This window comes from Corvus cornix, chromosome 4A (genome assembly GCF_000738735.6).
Source record: "Corvus cornix cornix isolate S_Up_H32 chromosome 4A, ASM73873v5, whole genome shotgun sequence".
Classification (NCBI taxonomy): domain Eukaryota; kingdom Metazoa; phylum Chordata; class Aves; order Passeriformes; family Corvidae; genus Corvus; species Corvus cornix.
The window spans coordinates 10,376,838-10,399,961 of record NC_047058.1 but is presented as its reverse complement, the minus strand read 5'-3'; the positions used below and the strand labels follow the sequence as shown (position 1 = coordinate 10,399,961).

Sequence of the window (23,124 nt, the reverse complement as noted above, 5' to 3'; positions counted from 1 at the left end):
TCAGGAAAGAAATTTTAATGACTGATACTTAGAAACTGCCACAAGACGGTGCTTCAAAAGCCTCTTGCAGCAGCTCCCTGGTGCACACAACAGAATAGCACAGACAGCTAAAATGGAAAGAAAGAAGAAAACCCAGAGGGTTTGTTCCCGGCCCGCAGCCGTACCCCTAGATTTTCACACTTTCTGTGCCGTACACGTTGTAGCCTTCCCTGTAGGTAGCGTAATTCTGGGTGTTGGTGGCGGGAGCGGGTTTGAAGTTCTGCGTGTTCTTGGTGAGTTTCATTCGCTTGGACTCGGCCCGAGACTTGTAGCAGAACTCGATCAGTGCCACCATCATGGCCAGCCCCAGGCCTCCCACAAGGATATAGAACACGCCAGCAACATTGCTCAGGCTCAGAGCGCTCGTCTTGTCCTAAGAGAAACGAGCCATGCTGTTAGTTCTGCTGGGAGGGGCAGACAGACAGACAGACTGACAACAGGCTACTTTGCATTAGCCCTAGCTGGAATAGCTACACCCACGGTATTCAGTGTCCAGCCCACGGACCAGTGCTGACCCCCCATCCCCGCAGCTCGGGGCTGCACAACAGTGACTGCTCTGTCCTCCACCCTGTGGTGGGTGAAACCCTGGCTGACTCCAAGGCAATGAGGTTATTTTGGACACTGACTTCCCCAGGCCTTCGGTGTCCCAGAGCAAAGTTGCCTATGGCTGAGCATCCCTGGTAGCAAAGGCACTGGGGGAAAGCTGTGCCAGTGGCTGCATAAAACAGCAGAATTTACAGCAGGCCATGACAAAACTAGAAAAAGAAAAAGCCAAACCACTACACACTTGGGTTTGGTCAATGTAGGTAAAATTCTTGAGATGCTGCTAAACTTAACTACCTTTTTATTTCAACAGTTAGGGAAAAAAACCCACCCTAGAAAGATGGTCAGTTACTTAGAGGTCAAGTAGCAGAGCCCTGAGCTAAACTAGCACCTTCTGGAGAGTGAGTTACTGAATGAAACCTGACATTGTAACACAAAAATCACTGGTCAGGGTTTATCTTCCTTCAATACATGTCAGATGGGGGAGAAGCTTGCATTTTAAAAAAGAGGGTTCTGGAATGGGATTAAATAGACCTGCAACCCTTCTGCTGCTGCATGGGTGGGTGGCTGTGGGCAGGAACAGCTCCTGGTTGGCACGGCCCAGATTGGGCTGACACACCACAGAGGCCTGGGTGTGCCCTGATGGGCAGGTGCTAAAGAAATTTGGCTGTGCCCAGAGAAGACACTGCTGACAGAGCTCGGTTAATGAGTCTCTCTAGGGAGAGCTAAATTTTGCATATAGTCAGAGTAAAATATGATCTACCTTGTAAGTGTCTGTGTGTTTCACAGGCAGTTTGGATACACGTGGTTGTAGCAAACAACCTGCCATTTAAACTAAAGATCTTAATCATTTATACCTCTTTTTGATCACAGTTCCTTTTGGAAGCTGCCATGTGTTCAGATACCCCATAATCCCAAATTTATCTGATACAACAGCTACTGGGCTGTGCCCTAAATAACTTCCAGTCCTACTGAAATCAATGAAATTTTATTATTGGCTTTGCTGGAACTTGAAATTGTCCTCTGACACTGAAAGGGTGCTTTGAAATTATAGTTTTCTGTTCGAATGATTACAGAGAGCACTTCCAAAGGCACCAGGGGAGTTAGGCACTCAACTGTGACTGATTTCAGCTGGAGCTGGATTCCTCCTCCTCTTGGTGCCTTTGAAAATGTCCTTCACTCCAACAAGCCCAGCACTTTTACAGAGTTTTTCTTCCCAATGGGTCTATAAGCATTAAAAAAAAATTTAAAAAAAAATCCTTCTTTTAACTGAGTGGTGTAAATAAATATTTCCTGCAATTTAAGTGTGCAGCTACTGGGCCGATCCACCTCAGAGGTGGGACCTCTGGGGTTTACAGTGGTCCTGCATGAGGCTGGACAGCTCCATAGCATGGCTGGTGGATGACAGGACAGTACAGCAGCAAAATAGTTCAAAGCAGTATAAAAAGGAATATACAATATTTAGGTAATGATTCACCATTAGTATTTCTAGAATTTTTTTTTTTTTTTAAATCCAATCAATTTCAAAATGAATTTTCAAATAGGGCAGGAAAGGCATTTTTTCCTTATTAGCTGTCTGTCCTGAAAATTTGTGCCCTTAGCAAGCATGTGACTGTTTCCCAAACTGACATGTAGAGAATCTAAGTAATAATTTTGAAACAAAAATTTTTTTTCAATAAAAATAAGAAAAGATGCTGGCCTGAACAATAGACAGTGACTGTGCTGAAACTTGCACATTTAAATGAAGACATCAGCTTGGGAGACTTTGGGGGCTTCTCTTAGCATGTTTTTCTAGCAAAATACTCACACAGAGAAACATACTTACAACTACAGTCTGTTACTGCATATAAGAAAAATGCTGTCATGTTCTGAGAATTACTTATTTTTTTCTATTCTTTTCTTTCAACCTTCAAAACGTAAACAGCAACTTTTGAAAGTCATTCTTGGTATAAACAAACAGTGGGTCAAAATGTGATTGCTAATCAGTACAAAAAGACCTTCAGCGACTGACCTTACTTCCGGAGTCCTTGGCTCCACATTCACCCTTATCGTACCACCATTTGTTTTTCAGCTTGTCTAAGATGCCTTGTTCACTGAGTTTCAATACTGCAAGGTTTACAGGAGTTCTTCACGTGGGAAATAACATAAATAACATTATATTATGTTATTTTATGTTATTCAATCTTTAAACTACTTTAAAACTATACAAAGCGATAAAGCAGGGTTCCTGGCCACAAAGTATTTACACTGCAGGCAACTGGATCATCCCCTTAAGTTAACGCTAGAGCATCTCTACATTACCAGGTCCTGCCCATATCGCTTTGAGTAATCGGCACTCACTGTTAAATGAAGGCAGTAGAAACAAAGCAAGGCCAATCTCCCACTTTGGTGCACCACAGGCACCTGCAGTAGCTTTATGGACTTGGGTGGGTTTGATCCAGCAGGACCCCCCTATTGCACTAACAGAGGGAAGCCCCCACACCAGCCACTGTGGCTTCTCATGGTCAAACAACGCTTGTGGGCCCCGATCCCTGGCAGCCCCCGTGCCTGGCGGGTCTCTGTGCACATCTGCAAAGCAAAAACCCCCAGGCTGGATCCATGGAGGAGGTTTTGCCAGCCATCACAGCCACTTCCCTGCTGGAGGTGGCTTCTCCAGCTCCTGTGGCTGGCGCTGCAGGGGCTGTGCTCGGAGGCATCATGCTTAGCTGCACTCCCCAGAACTGCTGCATCTCGAACTCCCCAGTCCAGGGAACTGCAGCAGAAAATAAGCAAATGTAGACCTCTATGAAGCAAATTAGGGAATATGGAAACACCGGCTGAAAGTGCACAGAGTGGGAAATGTTGGCTGGATAAACGGAGATGGCTGACTCATGCTGCCAAGAGCCCCACAGCCCAGGGGGACTGAGCTCATCTGCCCCTCCCATGTGGGAAAGCAGCACCTGAGGAGCTCTCGGTTGGGTTTTGTCATTTCCACTTCCTCCTTGTGTGATGTCCTGTTTTTTTCCCGCCTGTTTCCATGTGACAGGCTCCCTGTGTAAGAGACACCTTCAGTTCCTGCTCCTGCTTGAACAGCTCCGATCCCTGCTCCACAGCTGCACAGGGCTGGGTCCTTATCCTAAGCAATGCAGCACTTTGCATGGGATAACACCAGGCAGACACATGCACAGCCTGCTTTGGGTCCATTCAGGCATGCTGTCAGCAGAGGAGACACAGGAGCTCAGCCCATGTCTGCTCCAGTGCCAGCCTCATGTCTGGCTCTTGCTGCTCCCTGCCTTCCTCCCACCCCTGCCCAAAGTTCCTGACTCTCTGCAGAGCAGAAGAGACTCAGGAGAAAGAGCAGCAGGACCTATACAAAACACCTTAACTAGAAGCTAAATTCTACAGCGGCATTTAGGGAAATATCCCCAGACTGGGAGGGCTCACAGCTCTGAGCAACAGGAATGGCTGAGCCCTGCCTGGGGCAGGGCAAGATGCTGGAAGAAGTAGCTGGTAAAGAAAAGCCCTTTTCCCTCATCTGCCAAGAAGCTGCCTCTGAGATGGCTGTGAGACTGCTGGTGGCTGATGTTGGGAAGTGCTGCCCTCGGAGATGCTTCGTGTTCTTTGGCAGGAGGGTGGCAGCCAAGCCCAGGAAGCTTGTGGGGTATCATGAGAAAAATGATCGTGTTTAAGAGCTCCTGAGCTGAACACTCCACAGGCTGCTCCGACATGACTCTATGTAGTGTCACCCAGGCCATCCAGGTGGGGAGAACCGCTGGTCCCAGTGGCAGCACTGCCAGCACTGCCAGCACTGCCTGCAGAGCTTTCTGGCTGTCCAGGCAGAGGCAGCACCACTCACTCCTGGCCTGCACAGGACTCAGTTTGACACCAGCCAAGATTTTATTTATATAAAATGGCTATTTTTAAGCAGCAGCTGTAATCTAATTAAGTATCAATCAGGGCTGGCTGTACACACTCAGCTGGACACAGCCAACGGGTGGCGGTGACAAGCCGCATGAGACAGACGATGTTTGCTGGCTCGGCGCTGGCAGTAGGCACGGAGCTCCTCCACCAGGAGCCAGCGGCATCCTAAAAAGCCAGCTGTGCTGCAGCTACGCCTGCATCTTCCTACAGGTAGGGCTGTAAAATATTAACGGGATCAAAGCACGCTCCGAGACACTGCCAACACCCCGGGGGTGGAGGTAACGCACCCGCCCCACTCAGTTACACCGATGGAGAGTGGCCAGGTCCTGGCCAAGCCACCACCATGGACCTTCTTGGGCAGCTGGGCTGTGTTGAGACCCCTGGTGACCCCCAGATGAACATGCTACAAGCAGCCATGCATACCTGCAATGCCAGGCAGTGAAAGCTCAGTGCCTTTACCTTCCCCTTACAAGCCCCAGCAGAGAGCAGGGTGAATTATTACTCAGAGAACACTACTCTAATTTTAAATTTCATTTAAAAACTATCCAATTTGGAGAGATTTTATGCAATACATCTCTCTGCTTTGAAAAGCATTGTGCAGCTGAGAATACACAAACAATAGGAAGAAGGTTATAAACACCTTTCCTCCTACCTGCATATTTTATTGTGCAAATTTTCCCCTCCCCCCAGTCCTATTCTGAACACTATTTTTAATTTGCCTGCCTTTGTAAACCCCATACGGAGTACTGAGAATTTGCATAACATCCAATACATTATAGATTAGCTTTCACAACATTATACAGTATTGGGAAATGAGAAGGCTGAATATGCTAATTAGGGTGCTTTATTTTTTTTAAGCCAAGATTGCAGCTAATTGAGCACACGCAACTGCCAAAAAAAAAAAAAAAGACAAAGTAGTAAACTAAAATTATCTTAACTAAACAGATGGGAATTTGCCTAACCTGGGGTTTTCATTATAATTTGTCACAGCCCTGTTTGCCAGGTGAGGTACCACATTCCCTCAGCCTGAGTAGAAGAGAGGTGATTTGGTACATCCATCTGTCCTAGCATGAGGAGCTGAGTGGGATGGGCAGACAGGTGCCAAGGAGTCACTCCTTGCTTCAGGCCCACCCAGGCTTTGCTGGTGGAGCTGTCACCATGCCAAGGTGCTCTGGTGCTGGGGCTGTCCCCATCCTGCCTGGCACGGGGGCTGAGCAGGTGGCTGGTACCAGAGGGTGAGGTCGTGTATGGAGGGATCAGGGGAGGCAAGTCAGACATGAAAGAGTAGCTGATGCCTGTCCCTCCCTGCCTTGGCCTGTCCTGTCCCCCCCCTCCAGATGACCTGGAGATTTGCCTGAGCAAGATCCCAGCCTCCCTTGGCTCAGCTACTTTGCTAGGCAGGGCACTGGGAGGAACATCTTGTACCTGAGCGAGGACACCCTCTCAACATGCAAGAAAAGGCACCAATTTGTGAAGCACAAAATGCACCTTGTTTCTTCAAAGTCCTAAGGAACAACTTTGCCTGCTTCCAGGAAATAAATCCCAAAACCTCCTAATGCATGAGCTGCTTCCTTCACAGCAGGATTTGAGCAACTTTATGGTGAGAGAAGGCATGATGCCTCTGGAAGCCCTGGTCCAGCACTTCATGAATGCAGTATGAGCTGGTGCGGGATAGACTCCTCAACTCCCAAATTCCCAAGATAAGTAGATATATTGGAAAGTGAGCCTGGCTGCTGAGATTTTCCAATTGCTCATCTCTGAGTAGCTGTCTAGCCTGGTTCAATTTAACAGTCAGAGTCAGTCATGGCTTTGGCTGAGATCCTGATGGAAGTGCGGAGAACCATGTCTGGATCCTGGCATTTTTCACTGAGTGCTCAGCAGTGCCCATGGAACATGAATCCTCTGTGTCACCCCTCAGCTCACACCCAGCCAGTCCCAATGGTGTCCCTTGGGCAGTGCCAGTCCCAGAGCTGTGCCTGTGCCAGCCAGTCCAAAGCCACCAAGTTGCAAAGTGTTCTGTTGGTTGTTGTAGAGGGAATTGAAGGGTTCTTCTAGGAGTGATGGCTGCTGGGTCTAGGAAGGGGATTTTTCGTAGCTTGGCCTGGCACTGCTTGTCTGAGAGAGGATTTTAAAAATTGCCTGAGAGGCAGAGGAATGGAGACACTAAATGACTTGTCTGGGTCCCATGGGAAGGCTGTGTCACCAGCCACCTACTTCTTTCACTGTCCAGCTCAGAAGATAATTTCCTCATTTTCTGGGGCTCTGTCTCAAAAGACTTCCATTTCCTTGTCTTTTTCTTGGGATAATTTTGTGCTTTCCAGATGGTTTTTAAAATCATGTTGCTGTTGTTTGGCTGTATGGGATATCCTGTAAAGTCCTCAGCCCTTTCTTAGCTGGATTCCACTGTTTTTCCATGCTTTAATTTATGATGGGATTCTTTTTCATCTCCCCTATGTGATTTCCAGACCTCTCTGTTAGTTTGGTTGCTTTGATAAAAGTAAAATGTTCAGAAGTTTGAGAGCTTGTGTTCTCTTGTTGTGCTCTGTATGCCAAGAAAACGAGGTGAGGCCATTTGGACTGGGATGTTAGCATTTTTGGATGCCACAGGATGGTATTCTTGTCCAGACAGTTGCAGTGGTTTTTTTCCTTCCCATAACTGAGGGATTTTGTTGTTTCCTTGCTTTTGCTTTTCATCCAATATATCTGAATCATCCAGGCATAAACCTGTGAGTTTGGTTCTCTTGGGCAGCTCTACCAAACCCTGCTAAGATTTTTTCTACAAATGACTGGAAGACTTGAGTTTAGAGAAACAATACCAGGAGCCTCATATGGGATAGTACCACCCTGAGAGGCAAATTAAACCATCTGCTACTGTAAGATCAGTGCCCACCTATTTTATAGGCTTTACAGAGGCTGCCACAAACATGATCTTATACCTTGACAGAAGTGGGTTTTATTGGTGTTTCAGCTGTTTGATTTCTCTGCCACCCTATTAGGAGACTCCGTTCAGGTGCTGGCAGCATAACCTTCCCCATTTCAGCCATCAGCTACTGCTAGAACACAAGCTGTGCCAGTCTTTTTCCAAATTTAATATGGCACCATCCCAAAGGGAACCTCCTCTTCCTTTTGCTGTGTGGCCCTGGGGCCTCTTCCCTGCTGCACTTCAGCCTGTCTGGGTGCAAGACACCAACCACGGAAGCCCTTTGCACCCTTTGTTGCTGGTGGTCCCAGATGACAGGATGATACTGATGGAGTGAACTGATTTTTGAAAAACAAAATCATTAAAATCTCACCCCTGAGCTGGGTCCCCAAAGCTTCAGTTTCAATTTAAAAACTTGGGCCACCTCTCCCTCAAATTCAGGAATTGCTACAGCACTTTTTCATGCAGGTTGATCCTGTACAAAATATGGCATTGTTTCCAAGATGAGTATGTTCACCATGCAGATGCTCCTTCTCAGAAGATGGAGCTGCTACATGCTCTTTGCAGAGCATTTATCACATTTATATTGCAGTATTACCTGTCTTCCATTCATGCAATTAATACGGAAAAGAGGGAACACAATGACTCAGAAGCCATTTGTTCTCTCCTCCTCTCTTTCAGACAGCCTTACCTGTCTGAGCGATTTTTTGCCTTGCCTCCTCTTACCAAAGCCCCAGTTTCAGGTTAGTTGCAGTAAATTTTATCTCCATTGAGAAAACTGGTGGTGTTACAGTATTTCTTTCTGGCCAGAACAAGCTTGAAGTAGAAGACAAGTAAATTAATCATTCAAGAAGTAGATCTTTATTAGTCCCAGAAGTGGGAAGGTAGAACTTGTGACCCTCTCAAATTATAAATCATAACAGGTTTTTAGTGCTTGATTAATGACCTTTTAGGTTACTTGTCATGATTTCACCAGCACCTATTTAAAGAAGATAACCCCAAACCAGATGTTCCACCTACTGCCATCACTGACTTCTACCAGACACATGCCCAGCAGGCTGCAGTCCCACATGTGACTGCAAAAGCAGGCCAGGCTGCTCCTTTTGGCAGTTGGGTTCCAGTTACAGGCCATCATGTTTGTGTGCTAGTGCAGCAAACAGGACCCTTTCCTGAACAAACTTGGACTGCAGTGAAGAGTCTGAGCAGTTTCTTGGAAAAGTGCTGTTAATTTATGAAAAGAACATTGCGATCTTGCCAGGAAAGGGCCATTTTCCAGGAAAGATGCCAGTGCCTTTGTAGCCAGTGTTTGGGTTGGTCGTCACAAGTCGCAGCAGGCGATACAAGGAGCTGGTGACCACTAGAGTTGAGAATTGGGAACAGAAGTCACTTTAGGACTTGAACATCTCACCCAATAATCTATAGGCTTTTTTCAGCTCTGTCTAACTGGTGTTCAAGTGGCATGAAGTCTCAGCAACGCTGTAGTTATGTTTATTACTTGCAATCCATAAAGATTTAAGTGATGATTGCAACAGCTTTGGATAATTCACATCCCATTCAATGCTCTAATGGATGTAATATAAATGTTATATCCGAACCCAATCACTGCCCAGGAGAGTGAATGAACTCGGCAGACAGCACACTGTTCCTTCAAACCAGATGAACCATTGCTCAGAATTCATTTAGAATTTTTAGACGCAATCTTTCAGAAAAGCAAGCTGCAAACTAAAGGTGTAACAAGCACGGCTCTTCAAAGCACCAACTAAAGGGCTTCCTTGGGGCGGCACAGGATGGGGAGGGCAGTGCATGGGCTGCACTGAATCTCCCAGGCAGTGGGACTGCCCATGGGCTGCTCTGGCACCTCTCACTACCTGGGTTTTACAGTTGCAAGTGTTCCTTCTCCCACCATCAGCTGGTTCCTGATTTTCTGTGGAGTGGTGTACAGGGTACGGTGTGGCATTTTCACAGCAGTGTTGCTTGCAGCATCTTGAGAGTCCAAATGTAGCTTTTTTGGGGGTAGAGGGTAAAAAAATCACCCATGAACTTGAAGGAAGATCAGCATTGAGAGCTCTTCTCTGGTCCTTAAAATATCCTTTCTTCACTTGTGCCTGGGGCTGAGGCTCAGGATAGCGGAGCACAAGCTACAGCAGACCTGATCAGCACTTCAGCCAGGGAGGGATGCCCAGCTGGCTCAGGAGATGTCAAACACTGGGAAAGAACTCCAACCACTGCAGCTTCACTGCTCATGAGTGGTCCCTGCACAGGAGAGCTCCACAGGCCTCTGCAGTGCTACTTGGCCAGGATATCCATGTCCCCAGCAGCAACGGAGAGGGACGTGGGTGATCTCACCCAGCAATAGAGAGTTCATTTAGAGGTGAAGCTAAGAAATTTAAGGCCAGTGGCAGCGGGGATCCTTCTCACAAAGGCAGATGGATGCTGGCTCCAAACATACAGCAAATATGGTCACCAGGAGAATTGTCCTTTGCTAACAGCCCTGTGTACTTAACGCTGCATCTACCACAATGCGCAATCCTGTGTGGTCACCAACAGGCCCCTGTTCATTTTTCCCAGCAGTACAACAGCAGACAACAAATTCCTCTGGTTGGAGAAGTGTTGTGGAAATGCAGGCACACATCACTTGGGATGTAGCACTTACAGCAAGGCTGTTCGTGACTCCCTGCACCTTGGTACTGGCCCTTTGGGTGCACAGGAGAACGCGAAATCACAGTGCCAAAGACAACCCTGGCCTTCAGCTGTGTCACACTGCATGGCATAGAACAGTTGTAAATCTGGTCTAGTATCTAGCTAGGCCAGATATATTGCTGATTTGTGCCATCAAAGCAACAGAAAGCCACAGAAGGCTTCTGGCAAATCTGTCCTTCCTAAGAGTGCAAATTTTCTCTCCTAATGAAGTGTGACATCCTGCCTCTGCACGAGAATGCTGCCCTGGCCAAGCCCCATGGTCAGAGCAAGGGCTCGACCTCCACAAATGGCTCATCACCCTCCTGTCCAAATCTCAGTGATGTGAAGGAGGCGAGAGTCCATGGTGGTACCAGGTCTTGGTTAGTACATTATAAAGTGGTTTTTTACTTGTTTTATTATTATTTTTAAAAAACCTTGTTTTATAATTAAATAATCCCTGTTGGTTTTGCCTAATCCTTTTAGTTTAGGAATCTGACATATTTAGAGCACTCTCACTTCTATGGCAAGAAATGTTTTCCTTTGTTCCTTATGACCAGAGCTGTCCTTGCTGGCTGGAACATCCCTGGGATTGCTGACATCAGCACAACCCAACCAAAACCGTTATAACATCAAAGAGTTCAGATGTTCAACACTTGGGTTTCTAAAATCCACCTCACAGTGTCAGAGAAAGGCAAGTGGAATAAGGTGTAAGCATTTTCTAAATCCAAAATGCTTCCTAAAATCCTCTTGGGTAAAACTACTGAAAACACTGTTCCTGCTGGTGTCACTGGCTGATCTCCACTAACCTCAGGGGAAGCAGAGAGGGCAGCTTGCTGTAGACATGTGGGACAAATCAGGTTTACCAAGCTCCAAGAGGCAAATACCTGAAGAGTATAGAGATTACAGAATAACAGAATATTCTGAGCTGGAAGGGACCCACAAGGACCATTGATTCCAGCTCTTAAGTGAAAGGCCCATAAAGGGATTGAACCCTCAACCTTGGTGCTATCAGCACCCTGCTCTGACAACTGAACTACTCTCAGTGTGACCCTGAACAATGGCACTACTGCCTGGCACTGCATCTAGCCAAGCAGAGAAATCCCTCACTGCCACACATCACACTGAACCACCAGCCTTACCCCACCCTGCTGGCAGAAGGAGGGGAGGTGATGCTGAATGGGGCCTCCAGTCCTGTTGACTGAAGCTGAGGGGGCCCAAAGGCAAGTGGCCACTGCTGCATCCCTGAGCCAGCCAGCACAGGTACACAACTGTGCAGGGACTGAGAAAGGCAGAAATCAAGCCCAGGCTCTCTGCTTAATTTGACAGGATACCATAAAAAAATCTCACTAACAACCATCTCGGTATCATTAAAATATAAAGATAGAAACAATCTAGAAAGATACACCAAATCCAGCACTACTCTCTAAAGGGCATCGCTTGAGGTTAAAGACCCATCTAAATCAAATAAGGCACTTTATTCCCCCAAGCGGTATAAATCCCAGCCTGATCTGTAACTATTGAATGGACTTTTTGTCAGATCTTGTTACTGAGATAACTTCTGAATAGATGCAAAACCTGTGGGTGAATGCATTGTCCAAGGGCTCTGCTCTTGCTCAGATCAGATCCATCTGCCTGTTGCAATTTACGAATTTAGCAACATTTCTGTGCCATGACTTCATGTTTTGCAACACACCCACACGTGAGGGATGGGGAAGACTTTGTTTGGAAATGGGCTTGTTATAAAAACCCACTATGTTTGTTTAAAGACTACAGTTCCCTGGTACCACAAGCAGGAGTGAAGAGCCCTGAAAATACGGGCATAAACCCATATGGTCAATCCCTGTTCCTTCTTGTCAATCACTGTTTCCTACCTTCTGTCTCAAAAAGTGAGCTTTGGTATTCCACACTGAACATTAAATATTCAAGGAAAAAAATGCAAAAAGCACCAGGCGTTTCTTCTTTAAGTAATGAGCCCTTGGTTGCTCTTTGCTACCATTTCAGACCCACACCACTTTTTCCCTGTCCTGCGTTACCAGCAGTTGCACATCTCCAAGATTTAACATTTGAGGCATTGAAATGCTTTATGGGTGGGCAGAGGAAGGGATAAAAGTGAAAGCCATGTAGTTTGAAAAGACAAAGAGCTTGCAAAATTAGAAAATTAAAACTCAGCACTTCAAGCCCTATATATCCCCAAACCACCGAAGAAATATGCTGCATGTTGATGGCTGGGGTAGTGCTTGGAGGCAGAGCAATAAATCCCCTGGCAGAGGATGTTGTTTTTCCTCAACAGCAGAGCCAGAAGCAGTTCCCTTTGCTCAAGGCCCCAGGGCCCTGAGTGCTGGTGAAGAGCATCCTGGGGCTGCAGCTCCCTGGCTGACAGGGGATGGGTTTAGTTCCTACTGAGCACTCAGTGACTGCAATAGCTCTCCATAACAGAACTTTGTTATAGTCTCCATTATTGGGCAGGAGTAACCTGCCATTACAGTTTGGAGCATCCAGTGTATCCTTGAAGAATCTGAAGCGTTTTTCCTTTGGTCACCAGGTATACATTTTAAATTAGGGTGTTTGAATGAGCATATGATGTCATTGCAACATCTATACACACTCTGTGCACACCTCTACAGAGCCAGATGTGTTACCAGCTGAGGCTGCAAGTTCCTCTGCCCTTTGCAGAGTTTGCAGCCTGTGTTTGGCAGCAGCAGCTGTCTCAATGAAAGTATATTTACATGTTTCATAAATGTAGCTCAAACAAATTAAACTCTGTACTAACAGGATTATAATTTAATAGAACTGCCAAGTGCTAATGCAATAATACATGCCAATTGGATTAGGAAGTACAAGCAATAACAAGTCAGTGTGCTCATTCACAGCAGTACCTGACACGTGAGGTATGGATATGGTGAGAGGGTGGCAGGAAGAGCAAAGGAGGGCAGGTGCCCAACATCACACTCAAACCTACATCATCTGAAAGAGCGGCATGGACCTTTCCTGTTATTGCTTGGGTCCTTTCTAACCTGGATGGGTACGAGCAAGAGACTCAACTTACCTTGCATGCCGGCTATCCCCTCACCTTCTCCTTCTCTTGTCTCTAGACACATCCATTTTCCCCCTTGTCTTTATTTTCCTCTTGAAATGGCTTCTTCTGTGACTCCTGCTCTTGGCTCCTCAGCAGGCTGCAGGTAGGTGCTGCTTAGTCCAAAGGCTACACAAGACATTCAAAGAACAGCTACATCGTGTGTACAAAAGCTAGAGGCGTTCAGCCCACAGTTACAGTGCCGGCGAGCACAGAGAATTCCACAGAACAGCACAAGCGCCTGTGTCCATGTGGGCACATTGCTGAAACATTAGAGCCACTTTGAAGAAGGGCATTTACTTTTCCCTTTGTATGGTAAATGACAGCAGTTACTCTTGAAGAGAAACAACCAAGCCCAGACCCCCAGGGAGATGTTCAAAGGAAGGGCCCTGCTCCTGCTGCTGGGAGCTCCACTTTCAGCTGCTGGTTTTCCTTTTTTCCTTTCCCAGTACCACAGAGCCTTCTGCCTTGACTTTCCCCATACTGATACTTACAGTGCAGGATAAATGACTCATGCAAGCAATCTATGGAAATTAACTGTTAAGCACCACAAATATTACCAAAAGGAGTGCGCAATTAACAAGTCTTTCTTTAAGATTTCTTGTGGCCATAAAGGCATGACATGGTGTCCCTGCACAAGCCCTACGTCTGTCACAATTAATGCTGCACAAACAGGTCTCCTTGCACAGTCAGGTCTTGAGTTGGCTTCAGCAAGGCAGCAAAGCCAGTCTCCATGATGCTAAAGGTTATACTGGCAAAACTAAACAGTTCCCAATTCTTGGACACCACCGGTTCAGGCTCCACCAACTCCTTCCCAGCACAGGCAACCTACTCTATTCAAATTATTGTACTGAGTCTCCCAGTTCCATTTCCAGGAAAATACCCTCAACAATCTGCACAACAGCACTGTCATTTCTGCAAACCAGAGCAGGCTTTCTGCCCTTCCTGGCAGTGCTCTAAGTGAGATGCTCCAATGAACTCCTAGAGCATTAAGACTTCATCACTGGCACAAAACATACACAGTATTATTTCCTAATATGCTATAAAGTAATAGCTGTCAATTAAACTGATATTCTGGTGTCTTCCTTTTAAAGCATTATTTTGCTTTGTCACTAATTTGCACAATACAATAATTTCATAATACTTTCCCAACTCCGAGCATGAATTAACTCTGTGTTACTGTCACTGGCTCTGATCAGTCATTTTATCTTTTTCCAGCTCATAACCCAGGCCTATAGAATGGATGACAAGGAAATTCATGCTGATGAACATAATTTCAAACAAATTGCTCAAATAAATCATGCTGCATCTTTTTAAGATAGCCATTTCTCCAAATGTTCTCTTTTATGCACGACACGTTTGGCAGTGGTGCTCTTTAGGCATCAGGTATCATCTAAAATAAAGCATAACAGATTTCTTCTAAAAATATGCCACTTAAAAAAATTATGCTGCAAATGCTAACGGCTGTGCTGAAAATGTATCAAAGCAAAACAGCACACAGACATGGGGGAACAGATCCCATCTGCTACTGGCCACACAGCTCCAAAGGGCTTGGGAATGGGATATTGTATGGAGCACAGCTCTGAGGGCAGAACTCAACTATCACACTGGAAAAGTAATTCTATGATTTAAAAAAAAGTGGAAAATGAAATAATATTACATTGCATGTCATTTCTCTGATGTACTCCAAAAGAGGTATCAGCCTAAAAAAGAATACATTAAAGAAATTAAGTCAAATCATTAGCAAGGAATCTTGGCATGTGAAGTTGGTGAGAAGCTGCATTCAAACATTCTCCTTCCATGTTAGTTGTCATTAAATGTTATCGTGAAGGTTTAAGAATACAAGAAATCTATCAACTGCAGAACTATAGAAATTTATCTTAGCAGAAAATTGTTCTTACGCAACTGAATAATTAGTTTCACTTAAGTCACTCAGCCTGTGACCGCTGTCTACATCCCCTTTTGTCTAATTCTTGTTAAATTCCTATTCAGCCATCACTCAGCTCCAAGATTATAGGATTGTATAATAAACAAAATAATTAGTTTCCAGATTTGTAATACACTGCAACTTATTTCCTGTAATATGTTTTTTTTTACAACTGCTATTTTGTATTCTCTCACGATTGAGAACTCAGCTTGCAGGTATAAGAGCATTTGAAGGGAGGATAATTTTGCCATGAAACTAAATTCATGCTCAGTTAGGAGGACTAAGTGAACAAGTTTTGATGCATGTGCCAGAACGTCTGCACCAGCCAAGTCAGCCCACATGTATTGACATGCATCCCAGAAAAATTACATATGGGTGGAGCATGTTCCCCTTCAGACTCGTTAAATAAGGACCACTACCGAAATGGGGTAATTCCCTTTGCCAAGGCAGTACCAACAGCTAAGGCACTACAGAGCACACTGGCACCCTCTGCTCCACACCAGCACTGGCACAGACTGGTAGCACCGAAAACACAACACATCAGCTGAGGCCTTTAAAACAAGCTCATTAAAATGGCACAATCTCTTTAGTCTTGAATTACAAGTGAACCCCAGGAGCACAGAATGCCCACAGGCCTAACCTTACACTCTCTGTAAACCAACAGATTCAAAACCCACAGAAAGCCAAGTGAATACCCTTTCTTTTTCCTGCTGCAAGACTCAAAATTAATCCTTGTGAAAATGGAAGTCACTGTTTAATTTTCCAGTGGCAATGAAGATCCGGTAACAAGAGATGAACTCACAACTCAGAATTATTCCTCTCCAAGCACAGGCACACCACATGCGAGACCGGAGGGAGGACGAGCACGGCGGAGGTGACCGGGTCCTTTGCAGTACAGTGATGGGCACTGGCACAAGCAAACAGGCTCATACTTACCTCTGGCTTTCAGTGTGAGCTAAAATATCAGAGTCACAGAGGAATTTAGCTGGCACCACCAGTCTGACATGACTCACACCTACACACAACCCATTGGCAGGAGGTAGGAGGAGGCTGATTGCGGACTTGGGGCAGTGATTTCCCAAGCCTGGGTCTCTACTGGGGTAGCTGAGAGAGGAGTCTGTCAGCTCAGCCAGTAGAGAGAGCTGCCCCGAGTGAGCAATGGTAGCCATGAGATGGGGGGCAAGGTCTGCTATCCCCACTTCAGGCGCCTTCACCACCCCATCCTGATTCCTCCGGTTGCTGCCTCCTTTAAGGTAAAACGGAAAAAAATACCAGTTTTGAAGTGACTCCTCTGAATGCTCTACAAATGAAGCTGTGTTCAGATGAACAATTAACTGGAGAGATGGGATGAAATGACGAGGGCAACTTCTGGTGGAAGGACAGGGAGGAGAGAGTGGCCAGCGAGACTCTTGGAGCTGTAGTGCACAGAGGGCAGCACCAGAGCTCATCTTTCCCCAGAGGGCAGCGGGGCTCCTGATGGGCTGGGGCAGGGCCTGGCCTGGCCTGGCCAGCGATGGGGGTATGCTGGGAAGGCACTGCCCGTCTGCTGCGACGCCGCACTGCAACCTGCAGTACTCAGCGCCTACAGAACTACCTCAAAGGAAAAGCTACTTTGTAACAAAAAAGCCCTTTGATTTATCACCTCTAGAAATGGCCACTAACCCCTTCCCCTCCTCCCTCAGCTTAGTCTTCTCTGGGAGGTCTTCTACACCCCATGTTCTCCTCTCTGGGGACTTCCGGAGCTGAGCTGTGCCCCAAGAGCTGATGACTATAGCTTAAACAAGTTCTTCACCACAGCATGTTACAACAAACTGCAGAAAGACATCACTTTGAACTAAACCAGCAAAACACACATTATTGTGTTTGCACCCCTTCCCACTTCTCTGGGTACCAACTCATCACAGCATCCCAGACTCCACTCCCTCAACACTGCCTGACAAATAGACAGCATTCCTCTTTGTAAAACATCTTCCAGTACAAGCAAAAATAGAAGGATGGCCCTGCCCTAATTATGACCATTTAAAAAGCCCTCTTTAGTTTCCTTAGGGCTGTAAGTGTTATTGGCTGGGTTTAATTCAATGAACTTGAAGTGATGAAGTTCATTGAAGCTGGTTTGTATGAAGAGTTTTCTTTCAGGAAGGCAGCATTAGACAATGAGCTGCCGGATCCCAGGAGGATATTAAACTTTTAATATACGGGCAAGTATGACATATAAAAATGTTCTGTGAAGGATAAGCAGCAGAGCTAAAAAGCATAAAAAAGCTTGTGCTCATCTCCAGGCCGCTGCTGAGCACTGCAGACCTCCAGCTATTGAATCAACCCAAATTTGAGAGCTATTCCTTCCTTTAATATTACACAGCGGCTTTGCTAACAGCAGACTTGACGAGCTGAGCAATTTCCTATGTAGCCAACTGTATGCAACTCTTATTAATAGAATGCAGCAGTCATTGCAGTAATTGTCCGAAACTGCAGTTTACTGTTATTATTGATTTTGGACCAAATCTGAAGCATTTTTATAGGAGAAATTAGGAGTTATTGTTCCCTAAAGAACTGGTTTTACTAGATGTAGGAGAGTGTCACTACAAAAATGAATTTCAGTACTTTTCAGTGTAACAGTGTCATTTAAATTAATTTTCTTGGTAATTCCTGCACCCAAGGTGACCAACAGTACCCAGCCAACTCTAGCTACAGCTTATCCTCACTGGGTTAAAGATTGCAGAAACTGCCAGTCCTACAGGGCAAAGTTGGCAAGAGGAAAGCACACTGGCTAACTTTTGCCAGCGCATGAGCTCATTGAAGCAACTTTGTGAAGGTACACTACAGGCTCCCTGGAAGGCTGGGAGGAGCCTCAGCTCAGCAGAAGGCAGTGATAAGGTTACCACAGGAGCCAGATTTGAGTCCCTATCTGTACCAAAGTCATGTCAAACACAGATACAGGGCTCCTGCATAGGAGAGTGCAGAAGACTGGTCAGTGCTGTACAAAAGGTGATATTTGAATACTCCAGGCAAAATTTCCAAAACCTCCCCAAAAGGGCAAAGGAAGCAGGAGTCCTTTCACCTCCAGGTCTGTGCTGGCACAGCTGGTCCTGGCAAAAAAAAGCCTCATAAACCCCACTCTGTATCGCAGCTAAACCATGGATGAGACCAAAGCCTTGCCCTCAGGGGCTGGGATGGCGGCCAGAGGTGATCATTGGTTTCTTGACAGTTACCTCACTGATTTACTCTGCGAAGGTCCCACCAACACTGGACTTTCTATCTGTTAGTTAAATAAGGTTTCCATGCTCGAACAAACCTGTTGATGATATTAAATAAGACCATTTCTTTGAAAGAGCTACTGAGTAAGAAAATTGCTTTTTTTTTCCCACCACAATTAGTGAAATAGTTTTCATCTGCTTTCTTTTTTGAGGTTTTTTTTCTTGAGAAGCAAAATAACAGCCTTGCCGATTACTCTTTGCTAAGGTACCCGATTGTGGTGACATTGAGGCTGACCTTGGAGTCACCTCCCCCGCTGCCGCACTCTCCTTTGTCGTACCACCATTTGTTTTTCAATTTGTCCAAGAGGCCTTGCTCATTCAGTTTTAATACTGCCAGGTTAACAGCATTTCTTGAAACGATAAAACATAACTTGTAAGAAAAAATGCACAAATGCTTAGGAAATCGTAACGTATAAAAAAAGGAGCACAAGAGGACAAATTGGCTAAAATTTCACAGAACGTGGAGCTATCAAAATGTCTGTACAGCAAATACAGGGTTAAATATTGGAAGGTGGCATGGAGGATAACATTTGCTCAAAACTGAAGTGTGCGGGATGGGGAAACCGTCTTTGAGAAAAAAAGTAACAAGAACACCACATCATGCAGTTAACATTCGTCACATATGGCAGGTTAACTTGGCTTTTACCATTTAAATTGAAAAAGCCATTGAACTGTAAAATTAAAACAGCAACAAACAATCAGAGAGAACAACACGAAGAGAACACAAAAAAATGGATGCATTAAATAAATGAAACCATAATTTACCGTCTTATTTAACTCCATGGAATATTGAAGATTTTAAACTTTTAAGTTACCTCAAAATCCACAAGAAAGAAAATGACAACACAATACATCAGGGTAGGTGGAATACTATAACAACATGGATATTGTTATATTATTCCACCCACCTTAATGCTGAGCCTTTGGGGGTTGCTACACCATAGCCCTTGGAATCCAGGTTGCCTCCAACTTTCATGGTGTCGCAGGGCTTGCGCTGCTCGATGTACTCGTTCATCGTGGACTCCAGCAGGAAGGCAAACTTCCCCTTGGACTTCCGCACTCTCGCCACCCCATCCGCCGTCGTCTTGGTGAACACTGAGGGCTCGGCCGACTTCATATATGACCACATTTTCTCATAGACAGCTATTTTTGACCTCTGGGAGAGACGAAAGGAGGGAAATGAAGAGTCATGTCGGCAAGACTGAGCTCCTTGGGCTTAGCTGGCTTAGAGGTACAATGACACCCTGTTTAAGGCTAACAGATAAAAAAAGTCAAGGTAGCTTGGAGAGAGATACATTGCCCCCTGATCAAAGACCAAACCACAAAATATTTGGGGAGGGAGAAGCATACCTCAGACTTTTATTCTACTGATTCCTGGCAGCCTTGGAATGAGCAACGGTGTGTGCCCATCCCAGCCTTGGCTTCTGCTCTGTGCTGGGTTTATCCACCCGTGTGTTGCTCTGCTACTGAGCCAGAGGGATGATGGGAAATCCCAGCTCATCCATCATGGCCAACAGAGGCAAAAGGAGCCTCTCCTCTTCGCACAAACCCTCAGCATTGTTTTTTACACTAACTGCAGCCAGGAAGGGCTGACATTTGCTTATTACAAGTTTTCAGAAAGGCAGGAGTGTGTTTTTCACAGTGGCGATGGCAGGTCTATGATACAGGAGACCATGACATTCTAGTGGCTGCCAACAGAGATGCTCAAACAAGGGATACAAATAGTAACTACAAAACCTTTTGTGAATCAATCGTCAAATATTCAAAATTTGGTTTCCCATTTTCCTAAAAGACAGCAAATACAAATATTAGCAATAAGCTGAAAAAATCACTGGTTAACTGCCTGCCAACCCTCTATATTTTTTCCTGATTTCCCTGTTTTGAGACTGAGCAAACCCTAACAGCCTCTAGCTCAGCATACAAGCTTTGTAGACCTGGAAATGTTGAGAAATGTGTTACTTCCCCTTCTCCCTCTTCCCCAGCAGTAACATTTAAGCCACCCTCAGATCTCAAAGCCACCTCCAGACTCTCAAGATTTTGTATCCTGGACTACCGGTTAAACTTTCCTGCTTCATCAACAGAAGGCAGTAATGCCAACTGCATTTCTCTGAAGTCTAGAAATCCCAAGGATTTATATAAGGCTTTCAGTCCAAGTTGTGGGTACCTCAAATTTATGCCTCCTACTCCTTGCCAGTTCCTTGTCCACAGCTTTCCTTGCAGAATAGGAATGAGGCAGGCAGTAGCTAAATCTAGTTCAAATTTAGCAAACTTGTGGTGGAAGACTGCTAATGCCCATCAGCTTGATGATCGAGACATGTTTCCTCCTCATTCAGGACAATTTAATGCATTTTGAATAATGTAATGCTTAATAACCAGCCTCCAAACACTTCACAGGGAGTAAGCCCTGCCTGCACTGCTCCTCAGATTAACATGCTCAGCTGGTGTTGCTACGGTGAATAGAGAGGAGCATGGAGGGCAGGATTTTATTTTAATTATCCTTCCTGATGAACTGAAAAACAACTGAAAATGCAAGCCAATTAAAATCAGCCCAACTGACAACAGGAAATCAGAGAGACAATAATACATCCCAGTTACAAGAGGAGCTGGCTGGTTGGTGGGTGTGAAAAACAAGCCAGAGAGAGCATCTCCTGGCTAAAGAGGGGCTGTATGGCTTTGTTTGCCCAGCACCAGGACAAAGAGGGATGTAAGTGGGGCCTGAAATGGTCCTTACACAGTTGAAAGAAGAAATCTGGATTTTCCTGACCTTCCCCTGCAACAGCAAACACCGGATAGCCTGAGATGAGGATGGTGGCTCTGAAACTGAGTGGGGAGTGCAGCAGCTCAGCTCCTGGCAGGGAGTGCTGAGCCTCAGCTGACTGCAGGACCATGGATCCTGCCCAAGAAGGGAATCTCACTGGGGCTCAGGGCCAGGCACCCATGGGCTGGCAGCCAGAACACCCTGATAGCCACTTTATCACTGCCTGCTCGAGGGGCCTTCTCCAAGCACGCTGAGCTGGCGCTCCTGCTTTTCCAACAACCCACTTAATCCATGTAGGCATTTCCACATCTCCTGCCCTTCTGGGAGCTGCCCAGGGCACTGCATGGCTCCCAGGCACCTGCCAGAGGGGCTGCAGGGATTCCAGGGATACCAGAAGTGTCCCACGGTGGTGGCTGTCTCAGTGGCTGCTACCACCCCTGTGCCCTGGGGGCAGCAGAGCAGCTGTGCACCTGTGCAGGTGGCAGTGCAGGCAGTGTCCCAGGCACTGCCCATGGCCAGCCTGCCAGCCCTTCTTGTGCAGCTCCCCCGGGCAGAAAGGGAACATAGAACAGCCTGGTCAGCCAACACAGAGACTGCAGGAGCAGCGGCAATCCTGGCATGTTTTAGTTTCAAGGTTCTCTTCCTTACAACCTTCATCATCTTTTAACATAAATAATACAAACACACCTGGCAAATTTATATTTGCAAATAGGCATCTAAGGGACAAAAGGAAGGTGGAAAACCATCTTCATGCTTTATACCTCTCAGTAACCTGAAGTTGTGAGCCTTCCGAATTGTGCATGCACTACATATGCTTTCACTTGTTTTCCTCTGCAGAGTGTGCCTTTAATTACCCAGATAAACCAGAATTTCTATTCCTTTCAATCTTTTAACTCACACCTGAATACCTGTCAGTAATAAATTCTTTCCTACTCTTTCCAGCTGGCCTGACTACCTGAAAGCAATGGCCAGTATATCTGTGCATTGTTAATAATCACAGTTATGTGATGCGTGCCAACAGCATGCTCAGGGCTGCACGTGGTCCAAACAAAGCCCATTCCCTGCTCCAAGGGCAAAGGGTGAATATTACCATTCATGCTTCAGAAAATCAAATTCTACAACTGAAAACCTGATCTCCTTTCAACTTCAAAAAATGGCCTAAGCTTTATAGTCTGTTACCTTCATTTAATGCTTCTGGATGATGTAGCTAAAAATCAGTTCCTATTTCTATATGGTCATTGCCCATCTCTTCTTCTGCCAAGTGGGATTTTCATAATATCTTGTTATTATCGAATCAACTAAATAAGAATAGCAGTCTGATCTAGTAGAAGTAGACAAAAATTCAAGCTAGAAATGAACAAAGCATGTATTGACTGGGAAGGGTTAACATAAAATGCATTAGGTACGTGTTGGTTTTGGAGCACAGTCTGGCTGAGGACCCCAGGGGTCCTGAGAGAGAGGACCAGGGGTGTGACGGCCACTGAGTCCTGCTTGGTTAGTGCTGCTTTTTGCAGCCATTCACCTAAATTCATTTTAAGGTGAAAGTAATTACTTATGATGAGGCTTCTTGGAGAAAGGGACTGCCACCAGACGAGCTGTGATACCGGCACACACGCTCAGCAACGCTCAAGGGTGTTTTTTGCTCCTGCAGCCATATTTTAAACCTGCTCAATGCCATGAAACAACCAGTTGATTCAAGCTGGTCAAAGATGCAACGGGATGAAATGACAGATGGTATTTTTAGTAGGTATTTTCCTTTTTTTCCAATTTTCCAATTGCCTCAACAAAACCCAACCACCCCAGAAGCCCCTGAAAGACTTTCGGAAAAGAAAAATGTCTTTTCTTTCTAACTATAAAGCTCCGAATTCTGTGTTGAAAGAACATTCTTACCCATCTGTCCCTCTCTGCAGACATTCACACTGCCTCTCTCAGCCCCCCCCAGGAGTCTGACACCCATAAGAGGGGCCAGACCAGAAGCAACCACAGAGAAAGGATTTACACTCCAAAATAAGGCAAGGTCTGACAGATGTG

General features: G+C 45.7%; 1 protein-coding gene across 6 annotated transcripts in view; it reads right to left on the bottom strand.

The window, feature by feature from the left end:
• GRIA3 (glutamate ionotropic receptor AMPA type subunit 3) overlaps nt 1-23,124 on the bottom strand; it is a 149,629-nt gene that overhangs the window by 2,846 nt on the left and 123,659 nt on the right. Inside the window, exons 13-16 of one of the 6 annotated variants that reach the window (XR_005604668.1) lie at nt 19,244-19,491; nt 18,571-18,685; nt 2,594-2,708; nt 165-412 (exon numbers count right to left, since the gene is read on the bottom strand). Coding sequence is in view for 5 of the 6 variants with exons in the window: in XM_039571836.1 (XP_039427770.1) it covers nt 167-412; nt 2,594-2,708; nt 19,244-19,491 (609 nt within the window). In the remaining variant the exon portion in view is untranslated. Of the gene's footprint in view, nt 1-164; nt 2,709-18,570; nt 18,686-19,243; nt 19,492-23,124 lie in introns of those variants that run through there. The other 5 variants (XM_039571837.1, XM_039571836.1, XM_039571835.1 and 2 more) reach the window with 5 other exon arrangements.